We start from the raw sequence: 14092 nt of genomic DNA on the forward strand, positions 1-14092 counted from the left end.
GGAGGAAACCCACGCAGACACTGGAGAATGTGCAAACTCCACACAGACACTCGCCCAAGGCTGGAATTGAACCTGGGATCCTGGTGCTGTGAGGCAGCAGTGCTAACCACTGAGCCACTGTGCCGTCCACTAAAGGTGGAGGGCATGTAGTGTTGAGGAAGTGGGAAGCTGCAGAAGAACTTGGGCAGGCTAAAAGAATGGGCAAAATGGCAGACGGAATACCATGTAGGAAAGTGAGGTTATGCACTTTGGTAGGAGGAATAGAAAAGACTATTTTGTAAACTGGAAAGGCTTCGGAAATCTGAAGCACAAAGGGACAAGAGATTTTGCTCAGGATTCTCTTAAGATTAACATGCAGATTCGGTTGGCAGTTAAGAGGGCAAATGCAATGTTTGTATTCATTTCAAGAGGGCTAGTATACAAGAGCAGCGATATACTGCTGAGACAATATAAGGCTCTGGTCACACCACATTTAGAATATTGTGAGTGGGTTTGGGTGCTGCATCTAAGGAAGGATGTGCTGGCATTGGAGGGAATCCAGAGGAAGTTTACAAGAGATCCTGAGGATGAAGAGTTTGTCATGAGAGAAGCAGATAAGGACTCTTTGTCTGTACTCGATAGAGTTTAGAAGAATAGGGAGAAGTGGGGGCGCGGGGGTGGGTTCTGATTGAAACTTAGGGTACTGCGAGGCCTGGATGGAGTGGATATAGAGAAGGCATTTCCACTACCATGAGAGACTACAAACTGCGGGCATAGCCTCAAAGTGAAGGAATGACTCTTTAGAACTGAGATGAGGAGGAATTTATTCAGCCAGAGGTGAATCTTTGGAATTTGTTGCTGCAGAGTGCTGTGGAGGCCAAGTCTTTTAAGTACACTTAAGACAGAGATAGATAGGTTCTTGATAGGTAAGGGGATCAAAGATTACAGGGAGAAAGCAGGAGAATGGGGTTGAGAAACTTATCAGCCATGATGGAGCAGATTCGATGGGCCAAATGGGCTTAATTCTGCACATCCTAAGGTCTTGTGGATCTGTCATGGTGGGATTCAAACCTGTGACCTCAAGAATGTTAAGTTGTCTCTGGATTATTAGTCCAGTGGCAATGACGTTTATGATTGCCCCACCTTCTCCATAGCACTTTGGGATGAGTTATAAATACTGACCCAGCCAGCACACCCACATCCCAAGAACGAATGAAAAATCCTGTCTTTTCACCGAATCAGTCCTGGATTTAATCAGAGCATGTGTGGGCGGGTTTAACGAGTCTAGGTAGAGGTGGTTTTAATGGGTAGGTTATAAGTCTTGAGTTTACAGCTGGTTCTTTAACTGGATTTTTTCTTCCCTTGGCACTTTTCAGTAAAGAGTCGAAAGCCCTCCCTTGGTGAGCTGATCCTGCGCCACACCAACAGTCCCACAAGGGCCCGCCAAGCTGCCCAGTTAGCTCTGCAGCACGTGCGAGAGGGGCAGGTCCTGCACGCACTCACTGGGAGCTCCATCTTTAAGAGTTCGGCAGAGAAACAAAATGAGGCACTACGGGTGAAGAATGCTGTTTACTGCTCGCTTATCTTTTCGGAGTTCCTTAAAGAGCTAGCAGCCATCGCTCAGGAACACACTGTCACGTCTCCCTTCTTACTGGATGACAAGGAGGAGTGACAGCTGGAGAATATGGAGAGCAGGAGCAGCCAGTTAGCACATAGTACTCGCACTGACTTGGAGCATGACACAAGCTTCCTTTAATAGTAACCATGGAATCTGTAAATAACACATCTGACTCTGCAACACATTGTGTTACAGAAGTTCCAAACTTCATTCCAAAGAGTTCTTCATCGGCATTTGGAGGCAGAATGTATTCCTCAATTATTCTCATCAGGTTTCCACAGTGCGTTGCTGACAGTGGTTCACTTCAGTGCTTTCTGACTGATTGCTGAGACTCGTCTCACACTGGGCATTGTGCAAGAAAAAACCATATCACCGTCCTCTCTCTGGACTGAGCTGCATGTTTGGAAGGTTGAGAGCAGGAGAGAGAGAGAGACAGATCAATCTCCGGGTGTCTTGGATCCAACTGTAGATTCAAAGAGAGACAAATTTACACACTCATTTTATCAATGAATGTTATGCAGAAATTTCTGCTGTGTAAATGTTGAAATATTTTTTTAAAAAAAAACACAGCTTCTCAAATTGCATTTAGTTTCACTTTTTAATGTTATTAGAATGGTGTGTTGCTTTACTGGTGCCAAGGTGGGGGATGTCATTGAAAGGGGCTGCAGAGCACCCTGGAGGGGCATTGTGAACAGCCACTAGTTGTGGTTACATTGCTCTGAATGACAATAGACCGAAAGAAAGTTATAATTCAGGAACCAAGACTTAGGCAGCTTTAGGGAGCTGGGTAGAAAGTTAGCAGGAGTCTGTCAAAAGTAATGAAGTAGTAAAAGTAGTAATTAATCATATTATTAACTCTGCACTAATTCTTACTGAGTTACTCTGGTTTACGTTTAGGATAGCTGTTTTTGACCCAAGTTTCTCCCTCTCAAACTCACTCTTTTTGGGGATCTTTTACTCATTTATCATCATTCATTAAACCTACTTCATTACACCCCTCCAACCGCCACCAGGACAGAACCCCACTGGTCCTCACCTACCACCCCACCAATCTCCATGTACAGTGTATCATCCGCCGTCATTTCCGCCACCTCCAAATGGACCCCACCACCAAGGATATATTTCCCTCCCCTCCCCTATCAGCATTCCGTAAAGACCACTCCCTCCGTGACTCCCTCGTCAGATCCACACGCCCCACCAACCCAACCTCCACTCCCGGCACCTTCCCCTGCAACCGCAGGAGGTGCAAGACTTGTGTCCACACCTCCCCCCTCACCTCCCTCCAAGGCCCCAAAAGAAACTTCCATATCCGCCACAAGTTCACTTGCACCTCCACACACATCATCTATTGCATCCTCTGCACCCGATGTGGCCTCCTCTATATTGGGGAGACAGGCCGCCTACTTGCGGAGCGTTTCAGAGAACACCTCTGGGACACCCGGACCAACCAACCCAACCACCCTATGGCTCAACACTTCAACTCCCCCTCCCACTCCACCAAGGATATGCAGGTCTTTGGACTCCTCCATCGCCAGACCACAACAACACGACGGTTGGAGGAAGAGCGCCTCATCTTCCACCTGGGAACCCTCCAACCACAAGGGATGAACTCGGATTTCACCAGTTTCCTTATTTCCCCTCCCCCCACCTTGTCTCAGTCAAATCCATCGAACTCAGCACCACCTTCCTAACCTGCAATCTTCTTCCTGACCTCTCCGACCCCACCCCAGTCTGACCTATCACTCTCACCTTGACCTCTTTCCACCTATCGCATTTCCAACGCCCCTCCCCCAAGTCTCTCCTCCCTACCTTTTATCTTAGCCTGCTGGACACATTTTCCTCATTCCTGAAGAAGGGCTTATGCCCGAAACGTCGATTCTCCTGTTCCCTGGATGCTGCCTGACCTGCTGCGCTGTTCCAGCAACACATTTTCAGCTTCATTACACATTACCAGATCCAAAATAATCTGATCCCCGATTGGGTCCACAGCATATTATTCTTGGGAAAACTGCTCCAAATTCATTCTATGAATTTTTTTCTTGTGGCATTCTTTGCCAATTTGAATTCCCCAATTTATATGAAGACTGAAGTCACCCATGATTAATATAATTTATACATTCCTTCATTACCTCCTTATTTATTCTCCGTCTTACAGAACAGCTACTGTAGGGTGTCTGTGGATACTCTAACCAGTGTCATCTTCCCCTTATTACTTCTTACCTCCACCCATTTAGATTCTACACCATCTGAGTCAACAGCATATTTTGCTCATGTACTTATTCCATCTATGCTGCCCCACTACCCTTTCCTTCCCGCCTGTCCTTTCAAAAAGTCACATGCCCCTGAATATTTACATTTTAATACTTGATCTCTTTGATGATGATTTTCAGGTAGAAAATACAATTGAGACCATGCTGAGTATGGAAACTTTAAGGGGCTGTTGGAAAACAACTAACAGAAGGAAGGACAGAGTGTGAAAAGAAATTGGCAACTAACAAAAAAGGGAATCTCAAAATCATCTTTGGTGCATAAACAGGATGAGTACAGCTGATATGGGAATGAAAAGGGGATTTACCTGGGGTGGGAAGGGAAGGGGGCTGTAGTATTAAGTGAATACTTATGGTGCTGGAGAAACCTCCAAGTATTTTGCACAAAAATTATTGTTATGTTGGAAAATGCAAATTAATTAAGGAAAGACAGCTTATGTTAGATATTATGCCACACAACAGACTTGTAAAATTAGAGTGAGTTCAATAAAATCAACAGTAGCAACATGGATAGAAAATTCACTGAGTGACAGGGAATAGATATTTCTCAGACTGCAGGATGGTTTACAATGCAGTTCCCCAGGGTCAATACTGGGACCCTCATGAATGTTAATGGCCAAGACTCAGGTTAGAGGGCACAATTTCAACGTTTGTGAATAGTACGAAAACTTGGGAGAATTGTAAACTGAGAGAAGGATACTATAAAACCTGAAAAGGACATTGACATGTTGGTGGAGTGGATGGATAGGTGGCAGGCGAAGTTCAATGTGGAGAAGTGGCAGTGATGTACTTTTTAGGAAGAACATTGGCAGACAATATAAATTAAAGGGTATTACTTGGTAGAATTTGTAGGAACAAAAGATATAGAAACATAGAAAATAGGAGCCAGAGTAGGTCAATCGACCCCTCAAGCCTCCACCATTCAATCATCGAGCTCAATACCCTAATCTCACCCTCCCCCCAGATCCCTTAATCCCTTTAGCCACAAGGGCTATATCTACTTCCTTGAAATCACAAGTTCATTCGAGTCTGGAATGTACTGCCTGAAATTGTGGGGAAGCAGATCCACTCAAGGGCTTGGGATCTGGGATGTACTGTCTGAAATTGTGGGAATAACAGGTTCACTCAAGGGGTTGGGGTCTGGGATATACTGTCTGAAATTGTGGGGGAAGCAGGTTCACTCAAGGGGTTGGGGTCTGGGATGGACTGTCTGAAATTGTGGGGGAAGCAGGTTCACTCGAGTGGTTAGGGTTTAGAATGGACTCTGAGAGTGGTGGAGATAGGTTCCATTCTCTGAACTTGTCTAAATCACCTTGCATCCTCCTCACAATTATGTATATCACGAGTATCTATAAAAGTATAGTCGCCCACGATTACATTATGCATGCATTTAAAGAGAGAACAGAAGGTTCAAAGGAGATGTGAGAGGCAAGTTTTTAAACAGAGTGGTAGGAGTCTGTAACATGCCGCCCGGGGTGGGGGAGGAGGCAGATATGATAGGGGTGTTTAAGGGACTTTTAGATAAGCATTTGAATAAGCAAGGAATGGTGGGTATGGACCAAGGACAAAGCAGGAGGGATTAATTTAATTTGGTGTCCTGTTCTGTACAACATGGTGGGCCAAATGGCCCGTTCTTGTGCTGTACTGTTCCATATTCTATTACAGTTGTACTCTTTTTGCATGCATCTCTACTTCCCTGTGTAATACCTTCCCTTATTTCTCCAGTATTGTTAAGCAATGTCAACCATCTTCTGCGCCTTAGTGTTTCTTTTCTCCTAACACGCTGATTCCACATCATGATTTTCAAAGCCAATGTCCTTCCTCACTATTTCATTGATTTACTACTTTATTAGCAATGCTACCCCATCTCCATTTCCTAATTCACTAAATAATGAATACCTTTGGATGTTCAGTTCCCATCCTTGATCACCCTGCAGCCATGTTTCCATTTCATAACTGTTTGTATCCATCTGCATTGCTAATTCATCGATCTTTTTGTGAATACACATTGCTTTAAGACAGGCAGCCTTTAGGCTTACCTTTTTAACCTTGTGAGTTGTCAAAGCTTTATTTTGATGGCCCTATTTGGTTCTTTCTTTTGCTCTTTCTGCCTCCCTAATTTGCTTCTTACCATTCTGTCTTTAGTTTCTATCCTTGTTTCTTCATCCCGTCTCTATGCTCAGGTTAATAGCTCCATGCCATTCTATTTTAAACCATCCCTGACAGCATTTAGCAAACATTCTTCCTCACCTGATGAAGGGCTTTTGCCCGAAACGTCGATTTCGAAGCTCCTTGGATGCTGCCTGAACTGCTGTGCTCTTCCAGCACCACTAATCCAGAATCTGGTTTCCAGCATCTGCAGTCATTGTTTTTACCTCATTCTTCCTCACCAGTGCATTGAGTATATGAGTTGTGAGGTCATATTGCGGCTGTACAGGACATTGGTTAAGCCACTATTGGAATATTGTGTGCAATTCCAGCCTCCCTGCTATAAGAAAGATGCTGTGAGCCTTGAAAGTATTCAGAAAAAATTTACAGGGATGTTGCCAGGGTTGGAGGGTTTGAGCTACAGGAAGAGACTGAATAGGCTAGGGCTGTTTTCTGTGGAGATTGAGGGGTGACCTTTTAGAGGTTTATAAAATCTTGAGGGGTGTGGATAGGATAAATAGGCAAGGTCTCTTCCCCGGGTGGGGGAACCTAGAGGGCATAGGTTTAAAGTGAGAGGTGAAAGATTTATAAGACCATAAGACATAGGAGCGGAAGGCCATTCGGCCCATCAAGTCCACTCCGCCATTCAATCATGGCTGATGGGCATTTCAACTCCACTTACCTGCATTCTCCCCGTAGCCCTTAATTCCTTGTGACATCAAGAATTTATCAATTTCTGCCTTGAAGACATTTAGCGACCCGGCCTCCACTGCACTCTGCGGCAATGAATTCCACAGGCCCACCACTCTCTGGCTGAAGAAATGTCTCCACATTTCTGTTCTGAATTTACCCCCTCTAATTCTAAGGCTGCGTCCACGGGTCCTAGTCTGGACACAGTACTCCAAATGGGGCCTAACCAGAGCTTTATAAAGTCTCAGTAGCACAACGGTGCTTTTATATTCCAACCCCCTTGAGATAATTGACAACATTGCATTCGCTTTCTTAATCACGGACTCAACCTGCATGTTTACCTTTAGAGAATCCTCAACTAGCACTCCCAGATCCCTCTGTACTTTGGCTTTACGAATGTTCTCACCGTTTAGAAAGTAGTCCATGCTTGTATTCTTTTTTCCAAAGTGCAAGACCTCGCATTTGCTCACATTGAATTCCATCAGCCATTTCCTGGACCACTCTTCCAAACTGTCTAGATCCTTCTGCAGCCTCCCCACTTCCTCAGTACTACCTGCCTGTCCACCTAACTTTGTACCATCGGCAAACTTCGCTAGAATGCCCCCAGTCCCTTCATCCAGATCATTAATATATAACGTGAACAGCTGCGGCCCCAACACTGAACCCTACGGGACACCGCTTGTCACCGGCTGCCATTCCGAAAAAGAACCTTTTATCCCAACTCTCTGCCTTCTGTCAGACAGCCAATCCTCAATCCATACCAGTAGCTCACCTCGAACACCATGGGCCCTCACCTTGCTCAGCAGCCTCCCGTGTGGCACCTTATCAAAGGCCTTTTGGAAGTCTAGGTAGACCACGTCCACTGGGTTTCCCCGGTCTAACCTACTTGTCACCTCTTCAAAGAACTCCAACAGGTTTGTCAGGCATGACCTCCCCTTACTAAATCCATGTTGACTTGTTCTAATCCGACCCTGCTCTCCCAAGAATTTAGAAACCTCATCCTTAATGATGGATTCTAGAATTTTACCAACAACCGAGGTTAGGCTAATTGGCCTATAATTTTCCATGTTGAAACTTTATTGCTGGAACAGCACAGCAGGTCAGGCAGCATCCAGGGAACAGGAGATTCGACGTTTCGGGCACAGGCCCTTCTTCAGGAATGAGCAGAGAGTGTTCAGCAGGAGAAGATAAAAGGTAGGGAGGAGGGACTTGAAGGAGGGGCGTTGGAAATGTGATAGGTGGAAAGAGGTCAAGGTGAGGGTGATAGGTCGGAGTAGGATGGAGGCGGAGAGGTCAAGAAGAAGACTGCAGGTCAGGAAGGCGGTGCCGGGCTGGAGGGATTCGGCTGAGACAAGGTGGGGGGAGGGGGGATGAAGAAATTGGTGAAGTCCAAGTTCATCCCCTGTGGTTGGAGGGTTCCCAGTCGGAAGATAAGACGCTCCTCCTCCGACCGTCACGTTGTTGTGGTTTGGCGGTGGATGAGTCCAATGACCTGCATATCCTCGGTGGAATGGGACGGAGAGTTGAAATGCTGTGCTACAGGGTGGTTGGGTTGGTTCGTCCGGGTGGCCCAGAGGTGCTCTCTGAATCGCTCTGCAAGTAGGCGGCCTGTCTCCCCAATATAGAGGAGGCCACACCGGCTGCAGCGGATGCAGTAGATGATGTGGGTGGAGGTGCAGGTGAATCTGTAGCGGATATGGAAGTTTCCTTTGGGGCCTTGGAGAGAAGTGAGGGGGGAGGTGTGGGCGCAAGTGTTGCACCTCCTGCGGTTGCAAGGGAAGGTGCCGGGAGTGGAGGTTGGGTCGGTGGGGGGTGTGGATCTGACAAGGGAGTCGCGGAGGGAGTGGTCTCTACGGAAAGCTGATAGGGGAGGGGAGGGAAATATATCCTTGGTGCTGGGGTCTGTTTGGAGGTGGCGGAAGTGACGGCGGATGATGCGCTGTACATGGAGATTGGTGGGGTGGTAGGTGAGGACCAGTGGGGTTCTGTCCTGGTGGCGGTTGGAGGGGCGGGGCTCAAGGGCGGAGGAGCGGGAAGTGGAGGAGATGCGGTGGAGGGCACCGTCGACCACGTCGGGGGGGGAAATTGCGGTCCTTGAAGAAGGAGGCCATCTGTGTTGTACATATTTTGAACTGGTCCTCCTGGGAGCAGATGCGGCGGAGACGAAGGAATTGGGAGAATGGGATGGCGTTTTTACAGGGGGCAGGATGGGAGGAGGTGTAGTCCAGGTAGCTGTGGGAGTCGGTTGGTTTGTAGTAGATGTCCGTGTTGATTCGGTCGCCTGAGATAGAAACAGAAAGGTCTAGGAAGGGGAGGGAGGAGTCCGAGACTGTCCAGGTGAATTTGAGGTCGGGGTGGAAGGTGTTAGTGTAGTGGATGAACTGTTCAACCTCCTCGTGGGAGCACGAGGTAGCGCCGATACAGTCATCAATGTAGCGAAGGAAAAGATGGGGGGTGGGGCCAGTGTAGTTGCGGAAGATGGATTGTTCCACATACCCTACGAAGAGGCAGGCATAGCTGGGGCCCATGCGGGTGCCCATGGCGACTCCTTTTGTTTGGAGAAAGTGGGAGGATTGGAAAGAAAAGTTGTTCAGGGTGAGGACCAGTTCGGTCAGTCGAAGGAGGGTGTCGGTGGAAGGGTACTGGGTGGTACGGCGGGAAAGGAAGAAGCGGAGTGCTTTGAGTCCTTCGTGATGGGGGATGGAGGTGTACAGGGACTGGATGTCCATGGTGAAGATGAGGCGTTGGGGACCGGGGAAGCGGAAATCCTGGAGGAGGTGGAGGGCGTGGGTGGTGTCATGAACGTAGGTGGGGAGTTCTTGGACTAATGGGGACAGGACCGTGTCGTGGCCTCCTTCTTCAAGGACCGCAATTTCCCCCCCGACGTGGTCGACGGTGCCCTCCACCGCATCTCCTCCACTTCCCGCTCCTCCGCCCTTGAGCCCCGCCCCTCCAACCGCCACCAGGACAGAACCCCACTGGTCCTCACCTACCACCCCACCAATCTCCATGTACAGCGCATCATCCGCCGTCACTTCCGCCACCTCCAAACAGACCCCAGCACCAAGGATATATTTCCCTCCCCTCCCCTATCAGCTTTCCGTAGAGACCACTCCCTCCGCGACTCCCTTGTCAGATCCACACCCCCCACCGACCCAACCTGCACTCCCGGCACCTTCCCTTGCAACCGCAGGAGGTGCAACACTTGCGCCCACACCTCCCCCCTCACTTCTCTCCAAGGCCCCAAAGGAAACTTCCATATCCGCCACAGATTCACCTGCACCTCCACCCACATCATCTACTGCATCCGCTGCAGCCGGTGTGGCCTCCTCTATATTGGGGAGACAGGCCGCCTACTTGCGGAGCGATTCAGAGAGCACCTCTGGGCCACCCGGACGAACCAACCCAACCACCCTGTAGCACAGCATTTCAACTCTCCCTCCCACTCCACCGAGGATATGCAGGTCATTGGACTCATCCACCGCCTAACCACAACAACGCGACGGTCGGAGGAGGAGCGTCTTATCTTCCGACTGGGAACCCTCCAACCGCAGGGGATGAACTTGGACTTCACCAGTTTCTTCATCCCCCCTCCCCCCACCTTGTCTCAGCCGAATCCCTCCAGCCCGGCACCGCCTTCCTGACCTGCAGTCTTCTTCTTGACCTCTCCGCCTCCATCCTACTCCGACCTATCACCCTCACCTTGACCTCTTTCCACCTATCACATTTCCAACGCCCCTCCTCCAAGTCCCTCCTCCCTACCTTTTATCTTCTCCTGCTGAGCACTCTCTGCTCATTCCTGAAGAAGGGCCTGTGCCCGAAACGTCGAATCTCCTGTTCCCTGGATGCTGCCTGACCTGCTGTGCTGTTCCAGCAATAAAGTTTCTACTTTGATCTCCAGCATCTGCAGACCTCACTTTCTCCTATAATTTTCCATCTTTTGTCTTGATCCTTTCTTGAACAAGGGGGTTACAACAGCGATCTACCAATCATCTGGGACTTTCCCTGACTCCAGTGACTTTTGAAAGATCTCAACCAACGCCTCCGCTATTTCCTCAGCCACCTCCCTCTAGGATGTAGCCCATCAGGGCCAGGAGATTTATCAATTTTAAGACCTTTTAGCTTTTCTAGCACTTTCTCTTTTGTAATGGCAACCATACTCAACTCAGCCCCCTGACTCCCTTTAATTGTTGGTATATTACTCATGTCTTCCACTGTGAAGACTGATGCAAAGTACTTATTGAGTTCTCCTGCTATTTCCTTATCTCCCATCACTCGGCTTCCAGCATCAGTTTGAAGTGGCCCAATGTCTACTTTTGCCTGTCGTTTGATTCTTCTGTTTTGAAAGAAACGTTTACTATCATTTCTAATATTACTGGCTAGCCTACCTTCATATTTGATCCTCTCCTTCCTTATTTCTCTCTTTGTTATCCTCTGTTTGTTTTTGTAGCCTTCCCAATCTTCTGATTTCCCAGTGCTCTTGGCCACTTTATAGGATCTCTCTTTTTCTTTGATAGGTCTCCTGACTTCCTTTGTCAGCCATGGCTGTCTAATCCCTCCCAGGATAATCTTTCTCTTCTTGGGGATGAACCTCTGTACAGTGTCCTCAATTTTACACACAAACTCCTGCCATTTTTGCTCTACTGTCTTCCCTGCTAGGCTCTGCTTCCAGTCTATTTTTGTCAGTTCCTCTCTCATGCCCTCATAATTACCTTTATTTAACTGTAACACCATTACATCCGATTTTGCCTTCTCTCTTTCAAACTGCAGACTGAACTCTACCATATTATGATCGCTGCTTCCTAAGTGTTCCCTTACTTTAAGATTTTTTATAAAGTCTGGTTCATTACATAGCACTAGGTCCAGAATAGCCTGCTCCCTTGTGGGCTCCATGACAAGCTGTTCCAAAAAGCCATCCTGTAAGCATTCTATGAATTCCCTATCTTTGGATCCACTGGCAACATTATTTACCCAGTCCACCTGCATATTGAAGTCTCCCATGATCACCATGACCTTGCCTTTCTGACATGCCTTCTCTATTTCCCGGTACATGTTGCGCCCCTGGTCCTGACCACTGTTAGGAGGTCTGTACATAACTCCCACTATGGTTTTTTTGCATTTGTGGTTCCTCAATTCCACCCACACAGACTCCACATCATCCGACGCTATGTCATTCAGTGCCATAGATTTAATTTTGTTCTTAACTAACAAAGCAACCCCGCTCCCTCTGCCCATCTCCTTGTCTTTTCGATAAGTTGAAAACCCTTGGATGTTTAACTGCCAGTCCTGACCCCCTTGTAACCACGTCTCTGTGATGCCTACCAAATCATAATCATTCACGATGATCTGTGCCATTAGTTCATCTGCTTTGTTACAAATGCTACGAGCATCCAGGTAAAGTGCCTTAATGCTAACTTTCTTATCATTAGAGATATTGGAAGTCATAAGATGTCCTAAGTTATCCTTCCTTTTTGCTGCATTCCCAGTCTGTCTCAAGTTTAAATCTGCCTGCACATATGCTATCCTGCCGCTTATCTTTCCATTTAACTCCATACTCCCTGTCGCTTTCACTTCCCTCCCCCCCAACTCAGAAGTTTAAAGTCCTACTGACCACCCTATTTATCTTCTTCGCTAGAACATTGGTACCTGATCGGTTCAGGTGGAGACCGTCCCAACGGTACAGATCCCCCCCCCCAGTTCCAAACTGATGCCAATGCCCCATGAAGTGGAATCCCTCTTTCCCACACCAATCCCTTAGCCATGTGTTTACTTCCCTAATTTTCTTATCCCTATGCCAATTGGCACGTGGCTCGGACAGTAATCCGGAGATTGTGACCCTTGAGGACCTGTACTTCAATTTCCTTCCTAGTGCTCGATAATCCCCAAACAGGTCCTCCACCCTAGCTTTGCCTATGTTGTTAGTCCCAACGTGGACCACAACAACTGGATCCTCCCCCTCCCGCTCCAATATCCTTTCAAGCCGGTCAGAGATGTCCCGCACCCTGGCACCGGGTAGGTAACACGCAATGCGAGACTCCCGATCCGGCTTGCAAAGGATACTATCTGTCCCCCTAATTATAGAATCCCCTATAACAACTACTTGTCTTTTTGCTCCCCCCTCTTGAATGGCCTTCTGCACCATGGTGCCGTGGTCAGCTGGCTCATCCTGTCCAGAGCCCTTTTCCTCATCCGTACAGGGAGCAAGAATCTCATACCTGTTGGACAAGGTCAAGGGCTGAGGCTCCTGCACTCCTGAACTCAGGTTCCCCTACCTGCCTCACTTACAGTCACACCCTGATGTCCCTGATCACTAACTGAATGTGAATTACTTAATCTCCCAGGTGTGACTGCCTCCTGAAACAAAGCGTCCAGGTAACTCTCCCCCTCCCGGATGTGCCGCAGTGTTTGAAGCTCAGATTCCAGATCATCAACTCTGATCCGGAGTTCTTCCAGCAACCAACACTTGCTGCAGATGTTGTCACTGCCATTCACAATGGGATCAGCCAGCTCCCACATCATTAAGCTATAGCACACCACCTGCCCAGCCATTTCTGCTTAGTTAATTACTTTATTACTTTGTACAGGTTTGAGTTAAAATACTTTCTGATACCTCTCTGCTGTAGTCTTTTTCTAAAAACCAATTAATAGGTAAACAAAAAAAGTAATTTTTTTAACCAGTCACTGATAAAGAAATAGAAAATCCTTACCCTAAAAAAACCCAGAGTACTTAGTAAGAGGTTAGAGGAGGAGGGTGGGTGGGAGACACTACAGTTGTAGAGTCTCGGGTTTAGCCGCCTTCCTGATTTATATACTCACTGCTTTCCTTCCCGGGTGCTCCTCTGGTCGTTGTCACTTCTCCCTGCTGCTCCCGCTCTTTCTATGTGAAGAAGTAAAAAAACACCGCTGCCCGCTATCGGTAAGTAATTTTAAAACAAACTGTCTTACCTTAGCTGTAGCCTTCCGGGTTCGTTTAAACTCAGCTGCTGCTCGCACTCAAAATGACCGTTGGCGTTGAAGGGTGAGTATTTATAAAGGAACTTAAGGGGCAACTTTTTCATGCAAAAGGTGGTGCGTGTATGGAAAGAGCTGCCAGAGGAAATGGTAGAGGCTGGTACAATTGCAGCATTTGATTGGATATATAAGTAGCAAGGGTTTAGAGGGATATGGGACAAATGCTCGCAAATGGGACTAGATTAGTTTAGGATATCTGGTCGGCATGGATGAGTTGGACTGAAGGGTTTGTTTCCATGCTGTACATTCTCTATGACTAACTAAGTGAGCTCGCTGAACTTGAACATTTATTTTGAGACATTTTGTCACCATACTAGGTAACATCATCAGTAAGAGTCTCAGGTGAAGTCCTGGTGGTATATCCCGCCTATCTATTTAC

General features: G+C 47.5%; 1 protein-coding gene across 7 annotated transcripts in view; it reads left to right on the forward strand.

Annotated features, from left to right (window-relative positions):
- Window positions 1-2176, forward strand: part of fhip1b (FHF complex subunit HOOK interacting protein 1B) — a 157407-nt gene extending 155231 nt beyond the window's left edge. For all 7 annotated transcript variants that reach the window (XM_087988499.1, XM_087988501.1, XM_087988497.1 and 4 more), the window contains one exon: window positions 1356-2176. In XM_087988499.1, coding sequence (XP_087844625.1) covers window positions 1356-1651 — 296 coding nt within the window. In that variant the 3' untranslated portion in view covers window positions 1652-2176. The remainder of the gene's footprint in view (window positions 1-1355) is intronic.
- The last annotated feature ends 11916 nt before the right edge of the window (window positions 2177-14092 follow it).

Source organism: Chiloscyllium plagiosum, unplaced genomic scaffold (genome assembly GCF_037043375.1).
Source record: "Chiloscyllium plagiosum isolate Xiang-an unplaced genomic scaffold, Cpla_swu_hap1 HiC_scaffold_6, whole genome shotgun sequence".
NCBI lineage: Eukaryota > Metazoa > Chordata > Chondrichthyes > Orectolobiformes > Hemiscylliidae > Chiloscyllium > Chiloscyllium plagiosum.